The sequence below is a fragment of the Helicoverpa zea genome, chromosome 6 (assembly GCF_022581195.2).
Source record: "Helicoverpa zea isolate HzStark_Cry1AcR chromosome 6, ilHelZeax1.1, whole genome shotgun sequence".
Taxonomy (NCBI): Eukaryota; Metazoa; Arthropoda; class Insecta; order Lepidoptera; family Noctuidae; genus Helicoverpa; species Helicoverpa zea.
The window spans coordinates 1,268,361-1,292,800 of record NC_061457.1 but is presented as its reverse complement, the minus strand read 5'-3'; the positions used below and the strand labels follow the sequence as shown (position 1 = coordinate 1,292,800).

At 38.2% G+C, this 24,440-nt stretch overlaps 2 protein-coding genes across 4 annotated transcripts; one reads left to right on the top strand and one right to left on the bottom strand.

Annotated features, from left to right (window-relative positions):
* Positions 1-307: 307 nt before the first annotated feature.
* LOC124631016 (transmembrane GTPase Marf) lies at positions 308-13,484 on the top strand. Of its 2 annotated transcripts, XM_047165104.1 has the most exons (16): positions 350-465; positions 679-717; positions 1,310-1,623; positions 3,993-4,119; positions 4,493-4,655; positions 4,889-5,119; positions 5,454-5,561; positions 5,851-6,001; positions 6,701-6,864; positions 7,181-7,333; positions 8,386-8,593; positions 9,276-9,508; positions 9,862-10,035; positions 11,184-11,380; positions 11,802-12,018; positions 12,106-13,484. In XM_047165104.1, exons 3-15 carry the CDS (start codon positions 1,419-1,421, stop codon positions 12,001-12,003), a joined length of 2,316 nt encoding a protein of 771 aa, XP_047021060.1. In that variant the 5' UTR covers positions 350-465; positions 679-717; positions 1,310-1,418; the 3' UTR covers positions 12,004-12,018; positions 12,106-13,484. The 2 variants fall into 2 exon arrangements, with proteins under 2 accessions (XP_047021059.1, XP_047021060.1); XM_047165103.1 differs by lacking the exon at positions 679-717 and having other exon boundaries at positions 308-465.
* LOC124631017 (germinal-center associated nuclear protein) lies at positions 13,473-18,264 on the bottom strand. Of its 2 annotated transcripts, XM_047165105.1 has the most exons (8): positions 18,046-18,264; positions 17,630-17,791; positions 17,277-17,438; positions 16,909-17,187; positions 16,689-16,826; positions 16,356-16,542; positions 16,157-16,277; positions 13,473-13,562 (listed from the first exon to the last, which is right to left on the bottom strand). In XM_047165105.1, exons 1-7 carry the CDS (start codon positions 18,162-18,164, stop codon positions 16,197-16,199), a joined length of 1,128 nt encoding a protein of 375 aa, XP_047021061.1. In that variant the 5' UTR covers positions 18,165-18,264; the 3' UTR covers positions 13,473-13,562; positions 16,157-16,196. The 2 variants fall into 2 exon arrangements, with proteins under 2 accessions (XP_047021061.1, XP_047021063.1); XM_047165107.1 differs by lacking the exon at positions 16,909-17,187.
* Positions 18,265-24,440: the final 6,176 nt, after the last annotated feature.

Sequence of the window (24,440 nt, the reverse complement as noted above, 5' to 3'; positions counted from 1 at the left end):
CGTGGTCCCCACGTATTGTTTCTGCGTTAAGATTAGATTGAAATCGATTTGAAAATAATATAATATCAATTTTGAACATTTAACAATATACATATTTTAAAATTTTCTGTATAAATATAAACAATAAGTAGTTACCACATGGAAGAAAATCGTTACAAACATAGTAATCAATTTATTAAAATCTTTAAAATGGTACATGAACAACAGTTACCTACTAAACGTTTTCAGATGCGTATTCATACATAAATTTCATTGGATAACAATTTCCAGTCGTGCAAAGCTTCCTACGTTTGAGCCAATGGTAGCTTAAGAAAATGAAAATGAGAACCGAACGTTCCCGAAGTTGAGAAAAATTGGCAATTGAAAACAGGGAAATAAATTTATGAAAAAATTTATTGGTAATAATCTGCCGAAAATAATTTTAAATAGGGAGTAACATGTTCAATATGATGCTTTAATGCATAGGTAAGCTATATTAGTAACTATTATTTTATATAAGTGCAACATATACGTGATGGGCCGTAATAGTGAATTTTATCTTCAATGAATTTTGATTGACTTATATTTAGCGGCTGTCAGTTGTTTTACGTCTCATCGTACATAATTTGTTCATAATTATTTTTATTTTAAATATTATCGCTAAAGTGTGTACAAATTTTCACGCGGCTCGGACTACAGGGATGCTCATCGATTGCGATGATGCAACGAGATGATAAGGTGCAGATCATAAGCTATTGATATTTTGTCTCATTGTTGTGTTGCTATCTTGCTTATATTCTATTTTATTTTCAATGTTTCTTATGTAAAATGTGTTTGTAAGACTTAGTTTGATCACAAACATAACCTCAATACAAGTACCTACTTCACACTTGGTACAGAACATCTCACTGATTTTTACAACAACTTGGACGCTCTGTGTTTTGCATGCTGCCTACAACTATGTTAGAAGTAACCAACCTTTCCAAAACAAAATACTTGTGTTAAATCATAGTCTATCAAGCTGTCTCTAGATATTCCTATTTCTGGTAAGTATCAATCTTGGGGCTGACCAATCAGCAGTCAGTCTTTGAATTTTGGTGTGTTTGGTGTGAATCCAAACATTTATAAATCTCATGAACTGGGCTATCATAAACTTATAGGTCTAATATAAAAAAATTTAGTTTTATAATGTTTGTGTGTTCTAAGATCTATATTGTACCTATTTTGTCTACAAGTTGAAGCACAGGAAATAGTTCCTACAAGTCAATAGCACTGTCCTGTTATTTTGTTTTCTTTGCACTTTATTATGCCTTGTTATGTTTTGTTGCAGCTTTACCGTGCATGCATTATTAAAACTGTAGAAGTGATACAGTGACTATATTGTTGGCTTGTCCGGCATAAGGTCCACCTAACGACAACCGTGAATATTTCCTTCCCGTATGGCTGCGTATGTTAACCGTACGATATCAATGATGGCTGGCGACGGGCCCCACAACGTTGCGATGCTGAACAATGGTGCGGTCCGCGTGAACATGTCCAACGTTGACTCACCGCTACAGATATTTGTGAGGGCTAAGAAGAAGATTAATGATATATTTGTTGAGATAGATGATTATGTCAAAGATGCCGTCACTTTTATGCATGGTAAGTAGTTTTTTATTTGTTTACTTACAAAGACTTGATCTTCATAACATCTATGATATCAATAACAATTAATTTTAAAAACAAAGCAGAATACACAGTTTAAATAAAATTAATGTTATTAAAAGTATGCTCAAAACATAACAACACTATATAAAAAGATAGGTAACAAACCACACATCCTAGATAAAAAAATTGTGCCCAATTAATCAAGATGTGTCACCCATTTTCAAATTAAAGCAGCAGTTCTATTTACATATATAAAAAACTATCTTGACCCTTCCAAGTCTATGGAGATTATTTTTTTATAAAATAATATGGGAACAGGCCGGGAAGATTATAATATAGTACCTTATAGACTTATAGACCTACCATGTGCTATAACATATTTGGATTGACACAACTAACTTCTGCTTACAGCCTTGTGCTTACTTAATACAGATCTGTCTCATAAACTTAATTGCAATAAATAATTTATAACTCTCAATCGATCTACATCTATGCTTGGTGTGATCGCGTATGCACGGCGTATTTGGACAAAGGTCATGGTCAGTAGTATTTTAATTAATTATGTCCATGTGGTTAGAGAGAGCAGTGTTAAAAATTATATATACCACTTGTTTCTATTAGGTATCAGTAAATATTATATATAATTACTGGGCTGTAATATAGCTTATACAGAATGTCAAAATACTACTTTTTATGCGAAAAATATAAAAAACATTATATGTACGGCATTCTATAATAAAACAGACAAATGGTGGTATGAAATTAATTTAGTCCTTGTACATGCCCTTGCTTACTCTCTTTTTAACCTTGACTTGTCATGTGAACATATATTTTTTAATCAAAAATGTATTATATAATGTGAATCGTGTGATTATTTAATAGAGTATCGACCGCAATTACGGCCCGTAATTTTTTAAGCACTTATGTTGTTGGTAGCTTTTTCATGATAGTTTTCGCATGTTCATGTCTGTTGCATTTAATAAGAGATCCCGTTAGTAGACCGTTCACTCCGTACATCCTCACGATGTTTTTAGACGCAAGCAGTTAATTGAATGCCAAAAACTGTGTTTGACATTCCTGCGTCTTGAACATTCCTGAACAACCTATGAACGATTGTCGCATATGCAGCAATCATTTATTACATTGTTTACATGAAATCATTCAACATTGATAAGTTGGTTACACATTTAATTGTTTACTTTCTAATCTCAAACGATAAGAAATCCGCCTCTATAACTCCAGTTACCGAATTCGATTCAAATAAAAATAAATAATTAGTTTTATCGGAAGCGTTTTGATCGATTTGACAATCGCTTTAAGGAGACTGACTCGAGTAGAGCGTATGTATGTATATATCATGACAAGATAAAGCATAGAAATTAATTAAATACATCGCACATGTGGGTGCGCATAAGCATTTGTACTATTGCCAAATTGATGTCAATGAGTCCTTAGTAATTAAATAATTTTAGGAATCCTTTTCTGGGATTCTCTAAATTATTTTATGTACTGATAAATAAATTAATTCTGAAATTATGTATAGGTAATCAAACTCGCAGTATAAACATAATCAATAAACTATCTGAGACCTTCAAGTATTTAACTGTGACCTAACTTAGCCATAGACACGTGTAATAATTGGGTCGATTTATGTAGGGCTATGATATTTGAGAATCGAGTGCTACGCTGGCGCATTTCCAACACAACTATCACTTGTTTGTGTATTACATAGTTTCATAACAACTGTAATGTTGGTACATAGTTTGGTAACAATGCGCGGTGAAGGTTGTGCTGACTAATCCTCGTGTGTACGTCAGGCGGAAACGTGCGTTTTATATTACGTGCGGCTAGTAATTCCCGCTAAACGATCTACCATAGAGTATAAGCAATTCAAAAGTTTTAAGTAAATACTTCAGTTGTTTTCAACGGAATTAATTTAGCTTTTAACCTAATTAGCAGTTGCCAACTAACGGTCGATAAATCAACACCACAACATTTTCACACATAAACTACTCAACGGCGTAAGGTGAAATTACAGCAGAAAAAAGATACATTCACATATTCAGTAATTTCTTCCTCTTATCGAAAATATGCATGTTCTTGGGAGTGTGGTAAAACCGTGAGAAAATATTGGCTATAACATTTAAAATATGCATAATGCTGACACAACGGTTACCTGATCGTAGTTGCTGGAAAAATAGAAAGTCCGAAAGGCCACGAATAGAGAGAGACCCATCTATGTACAAATACTAAATCCGAAATATTTTCTTGTGCATTATATTACTAACATAATTTGTAAGTTTTATATGTATTCTACTATATCGCCAAAGTAGTCTGATTTCAAAAGTAAACTTAACTTTCAGCTGTCACGGGTGAAAATGGCATCGCAACTCCACAGGACCTGGCCAACGTGGAGGCCTATGTATCCAAAGTGCAAGCCATACGAGAAGTCCTCAAACGAGATCACATGAAAGTCGCCTTCTTTGGCCGGTAAGCATCTAAAGTGGTTTTGTTTATACGGAAATTTTAACATCTTCGACAACTTTTCAATTTCGAGTGCATTTTTGACCCCCACAATCCATATACTGGTTAACCTTTCCATACTTTTTTAGATTGTGTTTTGACTTTTAGGCCTTCTCCAACTGTAACTATGTTTCCGAATTGTGCATTTTCTATGACTTTTGAACCACCATGTTTTTCGTCAATGGCCGCTGGAGAAAATAGATTTCGCATTGCATGTGACGTGATTAAGATTCGTGGACGAGATAACTAAGTCATTTCCGACTTTTAAATGCACCCACAACACTGGAGAAACACCTAGAGGATAGTTACTCGTATAAGAAAATTTCGCTCGTTTCTTCAGGACAAGCAACGGTAAGAGTACAGTGATCAACGCGATGTTACACGACAAGATCCTGCCGAGCGGCATCGGGCACACCACCAACTGCTTCCTGCAGGTCGAGGGCTCCGACACCGACGAGTCCTTCCTCAGGACCGACGGCTCCGAGGAGAAGCTTAATGTGCAGGTATGTCCTACGTCAATCACGTTTATTATGATCAGAAGGCGTTTCGATGTTGTTTTCTATGAAGCTCTAGAGTGGATAAGGTCTTGCGAAAAATGTGTCCTAATGATTTCAGACTTATTTTTAACCTTTCTTTGTGATAGAAATCAAAAACTAGACATATGTAGGAATTTTTCTTTTTTTAATGATTTTTTTTAAATCCTGTGTGGCATTTGACCTTCTCCCTGACCCCGCAGTCAGTGAGCCAGCTAGGCCACGCACTATGCGCGTCGCGGCTGCAGGAGTGCTCGCTGGTGCACGTGTACTGGCCGCGCGAGCTGTGCGCGCTGCTGCGCGACGACGTGGTGCTGGTGGACAGCCCCGGCGTCGACGTCACGCCCAACCTGGACGAGTGGATCGACCAGTACTGCCTCGACGCCGACGTCTTCGTGCTCGTCGCCAACGCAGAGTCCACGCTCATGGTCACTGTGAGTACTGTAACACGTCCCAACAACTGCAACATGAAGGTTCCAGGATTCAGACGGTGTGGCAGTGCAGTGCATCACGCGCTGCTCCTTGCTAAGTCCCACAGGACTATTGCGGCATAATATACCCTGTCGTACACCACAGGTATGTAGGATGCCGATGCAGCACCTCTGATATGCCAATGCCGCATCTTAAACGCATCAGGTGTCCGCACCGTCAAAATCAATGCGCAACAAACAAGCCTCTCGTAATCAATTTCAGTTTTCCAACAGCGAAAATTTCAAAATGTGAAAATGTGTATTTTTTTCTTATAGTTTTCTTTTTTTACGATTACAGGAGAAGAACTTCTTTCATAAAGTATCGACAAAAATATCGCAACCGAACATATTCATACTGAACAACCGATGGGATGCTTCAGCTTCCGAACCTGAGTATTTAGATCAAGTGAGTACATTTTGATTTGTACACTGTGAAAAGACAGAATTTAATCCTTAACAGTATTTCATTTCTTTACCAAGTGTTACTTATTTTTTGGCAAATTCTTTTGTAGACGTGTCACAAAGACAGTCAATAGTTACAACCGTGCTATCATTTGTCACTTAATCCCAAAGTCTTGCAAATATTTCACCCATGTGATCTGCGATAAAATATTTAGGTACTTCGCATAGAGTATTGCGTGAATATAATTTCTGGACTTATTTATTTACTTCATAAAAAAAATGTTTATGTGTAGGTCCGCACGCAGCACGCGAACCGCTGCGTGGACTTCCTGTCGCGCGAGCTGCGCGTGTGCTCGCCCAAGGAGGCGGAGGAGCGCATCTTCTTCATCTCCGCCAAGGAGGCGCTGCTCACGCGCATGCGCGAGCGGGAGAAGCCCGTCTCCTGTACGTCGCGCCGACAAACATAATCACTAGCTCAATTTTAGGACCTGGGCATATCGATAGGATTGGTTTAATCTTTTTGGCTTTTTTGTCTGACCGTGGTGATTGCCGAATAAGTACAAATAACAGCTTAGACGGTAATTTAATGTTTGTCTAATCGAGTCATACCACCGATATCCACGAATATTATAAATGCGAAAGTTTTTGTATGTATATAGATTATAGTTCGGCCATTCAGAGAATGCGTTCCTGACACGTCGCGATTGAACTGACGACGTAACTTTGCAATGGCGTTGCAGTTACGATAAAAATATTTTTGCTGGTTGTTTACCGTTTTAACAATTGAGGAGCATTAAAACAACATTATTATATCAATAATCAATGAATGTAGTTACGTCGTCAGTTCAATCGCGACGTGTCAGGAACGCATTCTCTGAATGGCCGAACTATAATATATGTAATTATGGAAGTTATTTTCTCTTTCACATAAAAACTGAAGAGAAGATTTTGATAAATCTTTTCTATCGGAATGTCATATAGGTTACTAGAAAGTAACCTATATCCTCCTAGGGTTTTGACCCTGGTGCGGAGAGTAGTTCCCCCGGGAACCTGTTAAACCACTAGCAAAATAAGATAATAAACGACTAATTCTGAAGTAAAAAAAACCTGTTTGTAATTTTTTTTTTCTGTTGTGTTCTCCAGCGCCGATCCTAGCGGAAGGCCACCAGGTGCGGTACTTCGAGTTCGTGGACTTCGAGCGCAAGTTCGAGGAGTGCATCAGCAAGTCGGCCGTGCGGACCAAGTTCGCGCAGCACTCGCGCCGCGGCAAGAACATCGCCGCTGAGGTCATGGCCGCGCTAGAACAGGTACCTTATTTAGATACATCACTTGACTATGGTATTTCTACTATTTCGTCTGCTAGTTTTCCCAATTATGTTGGGTTGAAGTTCCAGTCTAATCAGATACAGCTGAGTACCCCTTGGGTAAGACTGGTCATCAAAGATTTTGACTTTTAAATACGCCTGCCAAAAGTGTTCAAAAGACAGTCGGCACCTACCATGTTCACGTTACTTCCATAACAAAAGAGTGAAAAAATAATTACATCAACTATTTATTTTTGTGCTTTATCATGTCGGTTAAGCCCATTCAAGTAGAAAATTCATTATAAATTCGATGTTCCAGGTGTACAACACAGCGACGGACCAGAAGGCAGCCAAAGTGGAGAAGCAGCGAGTGCTGCACGAGCAGCTGTCCGCCATCGAGGAGCAGCTCACCACCATCACGCGCCAGATGAAGGACAAGATCAACCGCATGGTCGAGAGCGTCGAGCATAAGGTATATACCTACCTAATGTAGTTAGCGACATGTAGTCCGGTTCGAACAACCACGGAGAATAAAATTACTCGGGAAGATGTCATAATGCAAAATCTCCAAATTGCGAGTGAGCGGGGAACGAGGAATGGTCCTAGCTCTGTCCTCATGGAAGCCACCTATTTATTTCAAAACAAAGTCAATCAATTAGATGTGTCAAGATACCTGAACGCCTCGTAAGTTATTAGTAATTTATCGTTCTGGTCACGCCTATTGACCAACAAGAAGGCGCCTGCCTGAATTGCCTACCTTCTATCTAGTCTTTTCTTCCTTCCGCCCACTACGTAATTTTTCTTACTAACAGATTTCTAAAGCATAAAAAATCACTTTTTTTACTAATATCAGTCCCTACGTAATACCAATAGTCCACAATCCCTTTTCGCACACGTCGGTATCTAGTACTATCCTATTTTGACGTAAATACCTTCCATTCAGGTATCCGTGGTTGTCCGCGAAGAGATCCTTCGTCTGTCTTCCATAGTAGACGAGTACGACCCTCCGATACGGCCTGTACGTTGCTCTATTTGTAGTAAACAGTTATTTTTAGAAAACATACAAGCCAAGCACACCGACAATAAAGTCAAGCCTTAGATATAGCTATGTATATTCGTAGGGATAGTCAGCGTTTTAATATGGTGTACACAGCCTTTTTGTAAGCTGATGGTTCAATAATAGAAATTGCCAATGCTAGGTATTGCGAAATTATTTTCTTGCAGTTTCCATGGTCACGATAGCAAAATCGTTTTTAGTGTTTTAAAATTCATCCCCTGTCCTGTTTTTCTCCAATGAATCTAGTATAGAACTATGCAGGTGTTTAGCTATATCAGTGAATTTTATAACTGTACCCTAAATATAAGCAAAAAACTTATAATAGGCGTCCTCACTGTTCAGGTAATGTTTGAAAGAGGTACAATTGAACAGAGCTGGAAAGATACCGACCAATTGGAAATCGAACGACGGAAAAATCATTACCATCCCATTTTCTGAAGCTATATACCCTCCAATGTTTGTCGCAGGTATCGCTAACCCTGAGCCAGGAGATCCGCCGGCTGTCGGCCCTCGTGGACGAGTACGACGCGCCCTTCCGCACCGAGCGCGGCGCCCTCGACCAGTACAAGCGAGCCCTGCACAAGCACGTCGAGGCCGGGCTCGGCTCGCGGCTCAAGAAGAGGCTGTCGGCTGATATCGGCAATGAAATGGATCAGGCGCAGAAGGAAATGGCTGGTAAGATTATATAAACTTCATAAAATTATAATAAATATATTCATTTATTTATTTGTTGGAGATACAAAAGATGTACACATAAGGGTGCGTCCACATCTGGCGAATGCGCCGCGAATGCGCAGCACGCGAGCCGATCGCGAGCTGTCCGCGAGCTGCGCGCGTGCATTTTTGTTCGTGCGCCGCTTCTGCTTGGCCCGCGCGCAGCTCGCGCGCGACCTAAGCGCCGCACGCGAGCGGCGCGCAGGCGGCGCGCGACGTCTGCCATCTTCGATAGTACTGAGCCAATATACGGAACTGTAAGGGCGAGAACTGATTGCGCGCAGATCGCGCGCCGCTCGCGCGCTCTATACGAGCCTTGCGTGAGTTGCGCTAAAGAGGCGCACCGAACTATTGCAGTGATTGCACGCGCGCAGCTCGCGGACAGCTCGCGATCGGCTCGCGTGCTGCGCATTCGCGGCGCATTCGCCAGATGTGGACGCACCCTAACATGGCATAGGTATGACAAAATAAGAATATTGTTGGTGTACTCCTCCTTAGGTCCCTACTTATAGAAGACAATTCTACTCGGAACAGGAACACACCACATTTTACACAAAATGACTACATTTGCTTAAAGTTTCTGTCTTGTAAACTTGATTTTTATCCAATTTATTAATGTTAATTTAATATCGAATGTCCATAGACCGCATGTACAACATCCTGCCGATGCACAAGCGAGCGGCGGCGGCGAGCTACATCATCCCGCACCAGCAGCCCTTCGAGGTGCTGTACCGCCTCAACTGCGACAACCTCTGCGCCGACTTCACCGAGGACCTGTCCTTCCGCTTCTCCTACGGCATCACCGCGCTCATCCAGCGCTTCCAGGGCAAGCACTCCAGCAAGATCGCGCTCAAGAACCCGCCACAGTACACACAGGTACACTTCATTAGTATTCGCTCGTACGTTTCAACCTCTTTTTATTGAGGCCTGTGCCCAGCAGTGGGCTGGGCACAGGCCTCCTCTCGCAAGGAGAAGGATGATATTCAGGGTTTCGTTAGCATTCAGGGTGTTCGAAAACGGTAATAGTTTTTTTTTTGTTGGTGGGCAGTCATAAAATGCTTCTCTTGCCGTAGGAGAGGCGTGAGGGAGTGTTAGACTTTTACTGATAAAACACTTACATGCTCCTTCTGGAGCCCTTTGTGTACCAGGCCGGCGGTAACTCGTGCCCTGAAAGTTATTTTTATCAAAAAGTATCTCATGATTGCTGCATAACTGACGTTTGTGATCAGATCCCGCCGTCAGTAAGCTCGATCCCGTCGTCGATGGAGGTGGCTCGCAGCAACGGGCCGACGCTGGCGGGCAGCGTGGGGCTGTCGGCGGAGGAGTGGGGGCTGGTCAGCAAGTTCGCGCTGGGAGCTCTCACCTCGCAGGGCACCATGGGCGGCCTGCTGCTGTCCGGACTCGTGAGTACTGAGTGCCATGAAGTAAGGAGGAAGGAAAGATGAGCCCAGATGCCGTAAGACGGGTAGATCAGATGTCTTCTAGGTCAAATACTTACGGGAGACCTGACCAAAACGACCATTTGCCAGTGAATCAACGAGGAGTTCGGGCTCTTTGGGGTTTAAGATTTTCGGTTTTACAAAAATGGGTGGGTTTCGAAGTAAGCGTATAAGGCCTCTGCCTCGAATTTTGCGGGCAGCGGTACGGCGGCGGCGGCAGCGCGGGAGCGGCAGGATCTTACGCGTATAATCAAATGGACCGGCCCTCGAGTACAGCGGCGCGGCGGCGGGCAACGAGCGGTGCGCTCCAGTCAAGCGGTGACCGCCCGCGTCGGGCGTCTGCATTGTAGGCATAATGTTATACATTTTTTTTGTGACGTATCAAAATGTCTTCGGACGTGCAAGAGCTAATTATTTCGGCCATCTTTGAGAGGACACCCATATGGAACAGCAAACACAACAGGGGCCCGATTCTCCTAATTTTACTTAAGCAACATACGATTCACGTTCGACTCGATTCGACTGATATCCAATCCCGACTCGATTACGATTGAAACGTATGTGGCATTCCGCTATTTTTTCTTTGAAATAAACGTTTTTATCCTTTTCTGTCATTCAATAATGAATCATTTTGTCTGCAAATGATTTACGATTGCAAAATGATTGTACAGCAAACTACCGTATTGATCAAAATCACCAAAATAGCAGACCAATCGCACACCAATCAAATGTCAATCGAATACGATTGGTCTTTTATTAGTAGCAGAATGCCCGATATGGTTAAAACTGCTATTGCGATCATATTGCGATTCGATTTCTATTCGATTTTGACATTATTAACTTAGGAGAATCGGGCCCCTGAACACAACACTACACTGCTATAGCGCCGCGCGATCTGCCCGCTAGTTTCGAGAACAGGTATTCGTTACCCGCCCCGCTCCCGCACCGCCGCCGCTGCCGCCCCGCTGCCCGCAAAATTCGAGGCAGAGGCCTAAGAAGACAGTAATGCTCCTCGCTGCCCTGAACACCTCTACAATCTCTAGAATCTTAGAAGATTTTCTGTTATGACACCTATGTTCTCCATGGGAGTCGAGTGACGTGTGGTGTTGCAGCTGCTGAAGACGGTGGGCTGGCGCTTCGTGGCGGTGACGGGCGTGCTGTACGGCGCGCTGTACGCGTACGAGCGGCTGACGTGGACGGCGCGGGCGCAGCAGCGCGTGTTCAAGCAGCAGTACGTGGCGCACGCCAGCAAGAAGCTGCGCCTCATCGTCGACCTCACCTCCGCCAACTGCAGCCACCAAGTGCAGCAGTCAGTATCTATCTACACATAGTATTAAACATAACCGTTTTTTCTGTCCCTATGTCCTGTTGGCCCTTTGTACGCTTAAATCTTCAAAATCTCTATACTACCGCCTCACGCACCAATCTGCAGTCCGCTGATATACGCGGGATGTTATGGGCAGCCATAAAGTTTGCCAAAAACATTACCTTATATCATCGACCTCCTGCTTTAAACCAATTTTATTTGGGGACGGCGCAGTATGTTTTCTTCTTCCATACTCTTTTATCAGCCGTCATCTTAAGAGTAACATTCTTTCGTTGACAAAAACATTATATAGCTAATATTTATATTATATTAGATAATGGTTGACAAAAAATATATTAAATGAAGAATTCCCTTTAAGACAACATTTTTAATGATTCACATTGATCGACATGAATATATCCAGGGAGCTATCAACGATGTTCGCGCGGCTGTGCCGGCTGATCGACGAGGCGACCACGGAGATGGACTCGGAGCTGTGCGAGGTGAAGGAGGCCATCAAGATGCTGGACAGCGCCTCCACCTCCGCCAAGAAGCTGCGCAACAAGGCCAACTACCTCTCGCACGAGCTCGAGCTCTTCGACGACGCCTTCCTTAAGCTCAACTAGGACTCACACGCACAGGTATTTAATATTTTAAGGATTTTACAAATGAAATCATCAGATGTTCTTTCGTTTTAGATAGTAATCTAATCGTTTTTTTCCTAACAGTGGAAGGAATAAGCAGCGCAAGCGGCTCGCGAGCGGCGCGTGTGTGTACATACGGCCCGTGTGTGTTGAGCCGCCGACATGACATACTTAGGTTCGCCTCCGTCGCCTCTAGGAAGGTAAACATGTTTCATGTCACTGTATAGTTCAATGATATACCTCTATTGTAAATTAGAGCTTTTGTTGTTGTTTTAAACGTTATTTATCAGTTTTTATGTGTTGTATCACGATGAAATCACGCGTAGACTATCGTCTAAAAACTTGTTATGACATTCGTTTGTTGTATTGAACTTATTTTAGTTTTTACATGGTTCCTGACGATATTTAATTTACTTTTAATGTTTACCTTCCCTATATATAAATGAACATCTAGGTGCTACCAAATGGATGTATAAAGACCTCTAAATCTAAGAAACGTAACGTTTTTAGATACACTTGTATAAAATTGTTATTACTGATAAATTCTACATGGAGAATACCTTACGAAATATTTACTATTTGTGTGTTTAAAGGCTATATCCATACGCTTTTACATGAATTTCCCTGCAGTATGTTATTTATTGTGAATGTTTAGATAGTCATGGGTACTCATTAAAAATAAATTTAATCTTGGAGCTCGATAGCGTCACCCTACTGATTAGTTACCATTAACGACATTTCCGCATCGAAGTTCCGCAATATCGACTATGCGGCCGCCCTCATGATCTGTGATATTACTCATTTTGTTTCAAAATTGTTTTTATTCATCGGCACACTACACATGATCCTCAGTGTAATGGGAATGGAGCATTTATTACGTGTATCGGTAACTCTTATAAGCAAAAATCTAATAAAAAGTGTAGCATGGTCAACATTGCGGATTATAATGAAATTGTTTCAATATAAGGTTAATTTATTTATGATGTAGTAGCGAAGTGGAGTGTGGTTCTCGGCTGTTGTTATGTATGATGTAGGCAAAGCTGTATTACTTTACTACATCATCACTAACTTACTATGTTGTCAGAGGAATGTCTTGGTATTTTTCTACAACAATATGTGAATGAAATCTAGAATTTAATTCTCAAATATACTTCTCATATTGGAAATACAATAATAAATATGGTGTGTATTAGAACTAGATTTTGTAACTTCTCCACTTCTCTGACAATGTGGTACTTTCATACATTTTGGCTATTTTACATAATTGTTATTTTATGTATAGAATAAAATGTTAGGTCTCATTGTATCGGATAGGAAGGTACACAGCATAAATAATGAATGAATTGGACATTGGGAGCCATGCAACCATTTGATATTAGATAGATTTTGTTGTCCATTGTAATTAGTTATTGCATAATTAGGAGAATTTTCTTATGTAAATAAATAAAGGATTCCTTTATAAATCAATTGTTTTATTTGTAATATTGCAAGCCCTGAGGTAGTTGTTACATTTGAATATTCAATAATTATTCATTCATAATAGGGTTGTTTCCTAGTATTCATTTAGTTAAAAATAAATAAATGCACCGAAAGTTCACAAAACTAGAAACACGATAAGCTATATTATATAATTTATAACTGACCATATATTTTTTAATTAATTTATGAAATTTAAACTTAGAGCCTATGACGTCACGCCATTAAAAACGACGAGAAGAGACCGATGACGTCATCCTTTCTATATTTGACAATGAGTATTTGACAGTGACAGATATATAACCCGAAATAACCTCAGAATTATACAGGGTTACTGGTAAGTAGACCGCATCCTTTCAGGAGGTGATAGTATAGGTCAATACGGACAAATTTGACCATGGGATACACTGGGCAAAAGTTAACCCGTTTCAAGATAATCGAATTTCAAGATCAGTCGTCTAGGTACACGTATAACTTTTCATTATTAGTTAAAAGTCTCATTTTTGTGGATTTTTGTTTGTTTTTGGATAGAAGATGAATCATTTCATAATAACAAACCATAAAACTGTACAAATCTCAGAGGAAATTATAGCGAACAGAAATTACTTTTTTAGTAGATATTTTCTCAAAAATATTACTTTTCATTTTTTTGTGCAGAATACTTAAAAAACATCTACATTTATATGGCTATCCAAAAAGCCACAAAACACACAAAAATCCGCAAAAACGAGACTTTTAACTAGTAATAAAAATGTATACGTGTACCTAGACGACTTGTAAAGAAAAGATCTTAAAATTCGATTATCTTGAAACGGGTTAACTTTTGCCCAGTGTATCCCAGGGTCAAATTTGTCCGTATTGACCTATACTATCACCTCCTGAAAGGATGCGGTCTACTTACCAGTAACCCTGTATAATGTTTTGTTTATTTGCTTCTGTGAAGTTCTGTGTGTTAATTGCATTTAAGTGATACAACTGATGAAGAATTATGGAGAAAGGATTTATGAAAGCTGATAGTTCCAATCTGCCAAGAGTAGACTCTTTTATGGTCGCTCAATTCTTTGCCAATAACCGAGATTTTTATTCAGCGGAACGTGGATGAACATTCTATTTGGTCGTATTTCCAGTCTCGCACAACACAAACCTTGTAGGTATTCATTTAATTTAAGTTTTTTGAACACATCAAATCTTTTCGAATGCTGACACAAACATAACCTCAATATAAATAAACACAAACTTTACGTTTCTTTGCACCGTTTCAGTTTACCGCGTAAACAACTCAAAACATTTGAGTTATCTTATTTTTGTGCTAAATGTATAAAAATAATTTACATGTAAAAAATATTATACTTTTTGTGGCTATTTTGTAAAAATCCATGATTAAAATTAAGAAATCAATTAGTTAGTATGTTCGTTTTTTCTCGTCAGATGTACTTTAATGTAAAGGAATGAACAGAGAACGTTGACGTCACAGTCACGTGATCTAGCGTTTTCTGAGTAGTAGACATGGGCAAAATGTGTCATTGAAAAGAAAAGATAGATATGCATCTTTCAATCACTGGGATATGAATCACTCTTTCATATCTTTATATCAGTAGCTCAGTATAACTCAGTAGCTCGTTTAAACTCGCAACTCGTGTGCGGCTCACTCATTCAAATAGATCATTCAGATATAGTGATAGGTTGGTTGTTGTTTGCATCTTTCTGATATATTGAGCGGTTGCGATTGAACAACTTTTTTCTAATTAAAAAATATACTATTCTTATGACTGTAGGTACAACCTACTTCTTTTATGTTAATTAGTTCAATGAATAGTCCTGTAATTAACATATTTACGCAGGACTTATTACAATTGTAAACTTATATATGTGAAAGTATTTGTAAATAAGTTGTTGGTGTGCCTAAATAAATAAATAAAATAAATAAATAAAAAAAATAAAATAAAAATAGTCAATCGCAATCTAGTATTGAGTATAAGCATTAGTTTAGTAAGTATTAGAAAATAAAAATAGAAATAGCCTTCTGATTTCCCTTCATACTTTACACAGGCTTAGGACTGTCTACCTACGAAATTATTTACGTGAAAATTAAATTTTAGTCCAAAATGTGTGTTGTGTTGTGTTTCGAGTCAAAACATGTTTGTTCGGATTTGACAAGATTATAATACCGAAATATTCACTAAGGACAAACAATTATAAGCCTTATGCGTGAGCAATAGAGTTAACAACTTATTATTGGGTGTCAACTTATTGTGGTCAAAGTAACGACATTCGTAATCGTATGGGTGCGAGCGAGACGGCTCGCTTGACGTTCAACCAATGGCGCGCGACGAAGCTATCCGACGCCACAGATTAGTTAGTACCCGAGGCGATGACCGACGAGTGAGTGAGGTGTAAAGAAAGATATACTGAACTACTGACACATTCGGATATGTAAAGATATGAAGAGTGATTGATTCAAATGGAATGATTCATATCATTTGTATCTATCACTCCTGAGTTACCCATCTCTATTTCTGAGCAATATTTTAAGAAAAATAGAAAAAAATGTAATACATAAAAAATACAAAGATTTGAGACGAAAAATGAAAGAGAGAGTGATCTTAAAATTATTTAGAAGCTATCTAAATAGATTTCCGAAAATTGGAAACAACCCTATTCTAATCAGACTTCTTGACTAGACTGTGAAATATAAAACTTTATTTGTCTGTTGTGTATGTAAAAATATCCATTATACTTAAATCAAATTTCTTCCTTATGTCCACAGTTTTAGGTATATTCTGAAAAGATAAATCATGAAATAATAACTAACCTGAATTTATTAATTAGGTAATAATTTAGACCAAATCAAATCTTACCAATGTAGCATCAGGTTTGAAGTGAGACTTATCGAACCGCACGGCGCCTCCGTCGACCGCGAGGCCGTAGTGCTCGCAGGCCTCCCGGGCCGCCGCCGCTCCACAGCGCAACCAGCGCGACACACTCGTCAGCGGGACTGTCAGCCGCTTGCTGTTGTATGCGTGGCTCATCACCTCTAGCGCACGTCTGTAGCAAGGTTCATATCATGACGTATCTAATTACTAGGGTCACCTTATAAAATGTGCTCTTAAAAAGTAGTTATGGTATACTCTAGCTAGTAGTAGTGCCGTCCAAGACATGGATGAGACAGAGAAATAATAATGTAGATTTACCGTTGCAGTATGGGTAGGTAGGTGGAAAGTGCAGAATATGACAAAGGGCACAGTTTTTCTGACAGTTGACAGACTTTTATGTAATTGCCCTGAATGTTTGCTATTGCTATTTCATATGCAAATTGGAGTTTCTTGTTTCTGAAAAAAAAAAAAAACAATATACCTATTAGTATATATTATTTTTATTTTAAAAATATATCATTGAATTCTGGCTTCTTACCTTTTAAAGTCTTTAGATAGTTTAACATATCTGAATAAGGGATGTAAATCATCTAGATTGCACAATATGTAAAGGCTTTCCATGAGAACTTGATCATTGACCAGTTTATATTGCTTACTACTGTCCAACTCAAGGTTGGAAAAGAAACTGCTCAGCTGATCCAACTTCGCTTGTGTTTTATCAATAGTGTCACAGCATGAGAGATACCATTTTATACATTCTAGTAATCGCTTCTTGTTGAGAACTGGGTCATAGTCTTTTAGAGGTAGGTCTGATAACCTAAAATAATAGATTTATGAGTAAATAATATAATAATTAAGTATATTTTCCCCAAGACCATGATTTGTAATTTGAAATTCAATACTTACTGATAGCCATAATAGACATAGAACCTAATCATAGGTTCTAGAAGACAAACACACTGTTCAGGAGGCAGCCGCTGTATTGTGACGTCCTGCCTCACAGCTCTCAGGCGGTCGTCTACATAGTCATACACTACCGATGCTGGTACATCTACTCTTCTTGTTATACTGTAACATTATCGTATTATTATTTAATAACAGCGAGTATTATTATTTTTGATGTAATTGTTTAAAAAGTAATTTGAAAGTATATCTGATAAAATGTGAGATTAAATATTTTGAAATTTTATGCTGAAAGTATGTGATTTATTACAAAATATGTAACAATAAGTGGTCTATTGAAATGGTAGCAGTCTTACTCAAGCAGCAGATACTGTACAGTGTTGGTGAGCGTGGAGTATGGTCGCAGCAGGCGTGGGACAGCCATGTTGGAGTCTGCAGCCGACCTGCTGTAACTCTTCACCAGCTTCCTCTCACTGCCCCACACTTCTAACACGTGCACTAGCCGCTCAGACTCGCGCCTATAATACAATAATTTGACGTTTATAGCGCTCCAACATGCACTAATCGTAGGAAATCCTGATCTAATTTGAACAATTCTTTCAGTTCTAGATGATCTACATCTATAACGAGGAGCGCTATTTTTGAAACAATAATAAGCAATTTTTATAAAGAGGACATAATGCCGATATGCACTTAACAATCCACGAATTAACTGGATATATTATGATTGTTTAAAATGGTATTGTTAATTTAAATCTCTATTTATACGTACAACTTGACTTCTTCATCAGGGCACATTGAGTAACAAGCGCCGGCAATGCGGTCAACATTTTGTGATTCTTGACAATTCTTATTCATGTTGTTGCAAAAGAAATCAAAATAGGAAGACATGATTCTTATTAAATTAACTAATAAAGGACGCAATCCCGGCTTTTACTGTTGTTTTGATTTTTAACATTCAATGAATTTCGAATTTCACACTCTAGTGACAGTGACTTTGATGACAAGTTTAAAGATTGTCAATTTTATTTTGTTAGTGTCAAGCAAAGCAAAGCATAATATAGAAATAGGCAGCATACCGACGACCATTACCGAGGACTTAGACACGCACTAACTCAACGTATTCAATAACCGCGCCGTTGAGGCGCGTACAGCCTGTAGCGGTTTTAGGGTAGGGCGCGGTTGGGCGATGGCCCAGGGCGCCGGATAAAAGGGGCGCCGCAAGCGCCTCCAACCAATCCTTATAGTTCAAAGTTTAGCTAGAAAAATTTAGAGTTTTGGGACATAAAAGTAGTGTATCTAACGCACCCGACATTATACGACAATACATTAATTTACTTGAAATTTCTTGGTCCAGGAGCGTACCGCGGCGCCCCTGAGCCCGCGGCGCCCGGGTTATTCGCACACCCTGCACCATAGGTTAAGGCGGCCCTGATGCTATCCATACATTTGGATACAGTTCTTGTAAGCTGTGATCTTTGATGAAATTTAAAACAAAAATAGGAGTAACATTCTGATCAAGGATTGGTTGGGGGCGCCTGCGGCGCCCCGTATATCCGGCGCCCTGGGCCGTCGCCCAACCGCGCCCTACCCTAAAGCCGCTACTGCAAGAGAGTTCATAAGAAAGTACATAAGATGAGTATATAAGAGTTGTACATAAGAAAAGTACATAAGACAGTTCATAACAGAGTACATAAGAGAAGTACATAAGGGAAGTACATAAGAGGAGGGGTGTACTATGCCAAATCGAATAACAAATAATCGAATATCAATTGATCGACCACTATAAATCGAAATTCTAAATACTCGAACATTCATAATATCGAATGGTTATTAAATCGAACATTCAATACATCGCGCAGTCTATACATCGAGTGTTCAAAATATCGAATGTTCGTTTGAACGAGCGTTAAATGCAAAACATATTCATCCTATCGAAAAATCCTTATTTTTTATGAATACAAGAAAAACTCAAAATTTATGAATAAATCATATTTTAATGTAGTTTTTATTATTATTTAACATTTTTTCTATCGCATTATCATCCCTTTTGCCTCTTTTTTGTAAAGTAGGTCTTCCCAATCCCGTGTTTGCCTTTTCAATTCACACAAAATTTTAAAATGTACCTTTAAAAGATAAGAATTAAAGATTAAAATGTGATTTATTAGTAAATTTTGAGTTTTTCTTGTATTCATAAAAAATAAGGATTTTTCGATAGGATGAATGGGTGATTCTTTGAAACCGAGGGTTTTTGACTCATTGATCTGGCTCAATTTTTTTTTGCTCTTAGACCTGAATTGACGTCATAGTATGACCTAGTGCCTTATGTGCAATATCATATATCGAAGGCATCGATTTGCATCACGTAGATTAGGATTTAAAAGGTGCTGATTAATTGCTGGGCCAGATTAATTGTGACCGAGGCAGATGAATGAGATTTCGCACCATATTAATTAGAGGTATACAGATTAATGATACTTCCTTTATTTTTCCAATGATCTTTATTATAAAAATAGCCGTTTTCCCGCGGTTTCACCCGCGTCGCGTGGGAGCTACTGCCCGCACCGGGATAAAATATAGCCTATGTTACTCGCAGATAATATAGCTTTAAAAATGAATATTTAAAAATGGGTCCATTAGTTTTTGAGTTTATCCATTTCAACCAAACGAACAAACAAACAAAGTTTTCCTCTTGATAATATTAGTATAGATTTTACCAAATATTGAAATAGTTACTCTTTTTTTATTTATTCTTCCTTTTCCTTTTTTTTTTTTTAAGTAAACAGTAACACTTTCCTTCAAATTAATCATTTATTAAACCTCTTACGGTTGTTAAATCACACTAGCTTCAACGCTATAATAATTATATGAAATGGTAAATTTATCTTACTAAGACCTCTTAACTTAATAACACAAAACAAAAACGTATCTTAGCTTAAAATAAAAATAAACTTCACCGAAAACAAACTCTAAATTAGAATGTAATAAAACTTACTAATCAAAATCAGACTTAATTTTTCAGCACGATAGGAACTCTAAGCTTGAGATAGTAGAAAACTAATTAATATCCTGCCTAAATTCCTAAAAAATATTACATTTTTCATAATCAGAGTCTATTAATTATGGCTATCAGTAGTTGTTTGTTTTCTTCTTTCCTGCGTATATAGTTTTATCTATTCTTTTCTTGTTTTTCTTTCCATAATTCTTCATTATTGTTTATTCTGTCATATCTTCTCTTATCCGCTAGTCTTTTTTTCTAAGTATTTCTTCTCTTGTTTGTAATTTTCGTTATGCCATTTTGAAAATATGGATCTAAAAAAATATAAAGCTATTCTAGCAACGATAAAAAAAAACCCCAAAACCTCTAGCACAGAAATTGAACTTCGGAATAAAAACCAACAGGCCATTGCTTTATTTTTTTGTATTACTTACTTAAGTAATCTTATTGAAATTAAAAAATAAGTAATACTAATAAAGAAAAAAATTATTTCCACGGTATTTGAACAAAAAAAAATGCACTAGAAGCCAACACAAATTAAACAAACTACAATTAAGAAATGTCATTAGACATACCTGTAACATATGCCGAATTTGAATGAAATCTAATTCATATGTCCCGCTCAAATTCATCTGGCTTTAAGAGCCAGATGAATCCAGACTAATTGGGGCCAGAAAAATTAGGAATTCGCAGATTATCAAATCCTGCTCCTTTATTTATAAACGTAAGGTATCAAACATGCAATTAATGTTAGCAAAACCATATCATAAGACACTTTGCTTTGGCAACAAAACGATAGTAGATGCACACTATCAGTTAATTAAGACAGATTGATATGACTACTTGCCTTACAAACACGATGACAACTTGCAATCGTATTTTTTTGGAAAAATATGTCCGCTCACGAGAACTCACTGTCACCGTTCGGTGCTGACCTGCGCGATCACTTACAAGTAAATATTACACTTTCAAATATGTTTTATAACGTATAAATAATGTTTGAACAAATCGAGCCAGCTTAATGATGAATTTAGTCGGGGACAATTTTTAAATTTATGTAATTATGAAAATACACATTTTTTTTTAAATTTTAATATTAAAATATTCAGAAGCACATATTCAAAGATCATTTGGATTCATTAGTTTTATTGTAAAGCGACCGTAGCTCGCAGAAAGTTAAATAATGCAGCAAAAACCGGCGTTGGGACACACCAGATTAATTAGGTTTTACTGTTTTCTGCTAACTTAATTATAGTTTTTTTTAATAAATTCTAATTAGTTACATGAGGCGTCGATAGATCTTTACCTTTTACATAAAACCTGAAACTTTCATTCCAATCGAAGGATATTTTCATGTGTTCTTCGGTCAAAAACACGTAAAAACTGTGTTTCGAAGAATCACCCGAATATGTTTTGCATTTAACGCTCGATCAAACGAACATTCGATATTTTGAACACTCGATGTATAGACTGCGCGATGTATTGAATGTTCGATTTAATAACCATTCGATATTATGAATGTTCGAGTATTTAGAATTTCGATTTATAGTGGTCGATCAATTGATATTCGATTATTTGTTATTCGATTTGGCATAGTACACCCTAAGAGGAGTATATAAGAGGAGTACATAAGAGAGTTCATTAGAAAGTAGATAAGAGGAGTAGGTACGTAAGAGAGTACATAATGGGTTTACATAAGAGAATATACAAGAGAGTTGGCAGTCAAACATTGGCACCATGTTTGACGATACAACTTTCCGTCTCGCTACTTGTTTACGTATAGGAGCACCGTGCTGCTCCCCTCATCGCTGCCACTGTGGTGAGGCTGTTACCAGCCTCGGACACCACGGCCTGTCGTGCAGCCGTAGTGCGGGCCGTATTGCGCGGTATGCAAACATCAATGACATTATACGTCGAGCTCTTGTTGCCGTCGGGGTACCAGCTGTATTAGAACCAAACGGCTTGGCACGCGACGACGGTAAGAGACCAGACGGCATGTCGTTATTCCCTTGGAAGATGGGTAGGCCATTAGTATGGGACGCAACCTGTGTCGATACTCTTGCGCCATCACACCTTCCAAGTTCTGCGTGCTGTGCTGTTGCTGCCGCTGCGGCTGCGGAGAACCTCAAGCGGCGGAAATATAGTGGCCTTGTCGGAATAGTAGGGGAGGCCTAGAAGGGATTTTGGGATTTACTCAAGCGCGGCAGATTAGTATATAGGGAGGTACCTATTACCCCATTTAACACCTCCACCAAATATAAGCCCTGTATATGTAGCCGCGTGTCTAGAATAAAGGATCAGATTAGTAAAAAAAAAAATATCATCTGACATTCTCCAGCGCGTCAGATTAAGATAGGGTAAGTTAGTTATATGCTAAAAAGTGTATATTCCACTAATCTGACAATTTGCGATTGACGATAAGAAGTAGGAAGGTTACAAACTTGTAAAAAAAAATCTTCATCTTGACTTTCTCGAGCGCGGCTAATTTTTTTTTTATTTTGAAGGGAATAATTCAACGTTCACGAAAAATATATAATCTGACGATTCCCGTAAGCCGAAGTAAGGAAAATTAATCGATAAAGTTTAAAGCGTGCAGCTACGTGATGCCGGTATTCTCCTCCCAGGTTTCTATTCCTCTCTCTCTTTTTTCAATTCAATTCATTTGCAATAAGTGTTGGTACATTTTGGGTCTTAAATAATCTACACTAATATTATAAAGCTGAAGAGTTTTTTTGTTTGAACTCGCTAATCTCAGGAAGTCATACATAGTATGCAGATATACTGTTTTTAACGAAGACGATTCATTTTATTGGCTACTTTCGTTAAATACGTGTTCCTTCCAGTTGCATTGCTTGTCTATCGTGATACCGAGAAATGCCATTTCGTATACTTCTTGTAATTTATGTCCTCTATAATTACTCTTTATAGTCTTCTTTTTATACAGTCGTGGTGGCCTAGTCATCCGGTTAGACTGGAAGCCGACCCCAACATAGTTGGGAAAAAGGCTAGGCAGATGATGATGAGCCTTATTTTTTATCTATATGTATTAAATTGAATAAAATTAGTTTTTGTAAGATTGACGCGTAGATTATTTCCGTCAAGCCATGTTATTATAGATTCAATTGTATTGTTTATGTCACATGTATATTTATCAATGTCATTATAATTCAATGTAATTATTATAGAAATGTATGTAATGTATGAGCAGATTGGTACACTCCGCCAATAGCAATTTCATACATATCATTGGATAGGCCTTTTTATCTAGAACAACCTTTATTATGACAGCTTTGTTGAAATGTTTGTCCGTTCTGGGATATAGATCAAAAAGTGTGTAAAAGTTAAAACTAAATAATCTATTGATATCTCAAGTTTAAAGGAATACCAAAGTGCTACAACGTGTATGTCTTGTAAGTACTAAGTACTTGCTGTGCAGACATTGGTGTCCAAGATAAACTTAGACAGTAAATACAAACTTAGAAAAGTTGCATTGGTACTTGCCTGACCTGGAATCGAATCCACATACTTGAGAGGTTGGTTCTTTACTCACTAGGCCACCACGACTTAGATAATGATTATAACAAAATTAAAAAACAACGACATTGGTGTTAATTTTTCAAAGAAAATTAGGTTACAGTATTGATTATTATTAGTTTTAAAAACTTTCCATTGTCAGATTAAGCGAGTCTCTCCAGATAATCGTCAGATTATAAGATGATTACGTTAAGGGTACATAAATGAACCATATATATCTTAATCTGACGCGCTCGAGTATTTCAAAATGGCGATTTTTTTTTGCAATTTTAAATAATGACCACGAGTTTAGGTCACGTCTAAATCGTCAGATTATTGCATAAGAGACTTCGTTTTGGTTCACTTAACACCCCTTTTGAAAATCTGTCGCGCTCGATAAAATTATTTTTTTTCCCATTTTTAACCCTTACCTACGACCACCCCCACCATGGAAACAGTCAGATTAATATACGTATGTTTAAAAAATGACGTACGACGTGCATGCTATTAATATCTGACGCGCTCGAGTATGTCCATGCAACTGTTTTTTTTTTTACATTTTTGAAAGTTTATAGCCGCTCCACCCACCGATGAAAGTGTGTGTATGTCAGGACATTTTTTTCTTCTTATCATCTAAGTTTCGCAATCTAATAGGT

What these genes read in the sequence shown, in the direction of transcription:
- LOC124631017 (XM_047165105.1), bottom strand. Translation starts at nt 18,164, where the DNA reads ATGTCTTCCTATTTTGATTTCTTTTGCAACAACATGAATAAGAATTGT. An exon ending in CCTGATGAAGAAGTCAAGTT is followed by an intron (nt 17,792 to 18,045) that starts GTACGTATAAAT and finishes ATTGTATTATAG; the next exon opens with GCGCGAGTCTGAGCGGCTAG. An exon ending in CTATCTAAAGACTTTAAAAG is followed by an intron (nt 16,827 to 16,908) that starts GTAAGAAGCCAG and finishes TTTTTTTTTCAG; the next exon opens with AAACAAGAAACTCCAATTTG.
- LOC124631016 (XM_047165103.1), top strand. Translation starts at nt 1,419, where the DNA reads ATGGCTGCGTATGTTAACCGTACGATATCAATGATGGCTGGCGACGGG. An exon ending in AGGAGAAGCTTAATGTGCAG is followed by an intron (nt 4,656 to 4,888) that starts GTATGTCCTACG and finishes CTGACCCCGCAG; the next exon opens with TCAGTGAGCCAGCTAGGCCA. An exon ending in TGCAGCCACCAAGTGCAGCA is followed by an intron (nt 11,381 to 11,801) that starts GTCAGTATCTAT and finishes GAATATATCCAG; the next exon opens with GGAGCTATCAACGATGTTCG.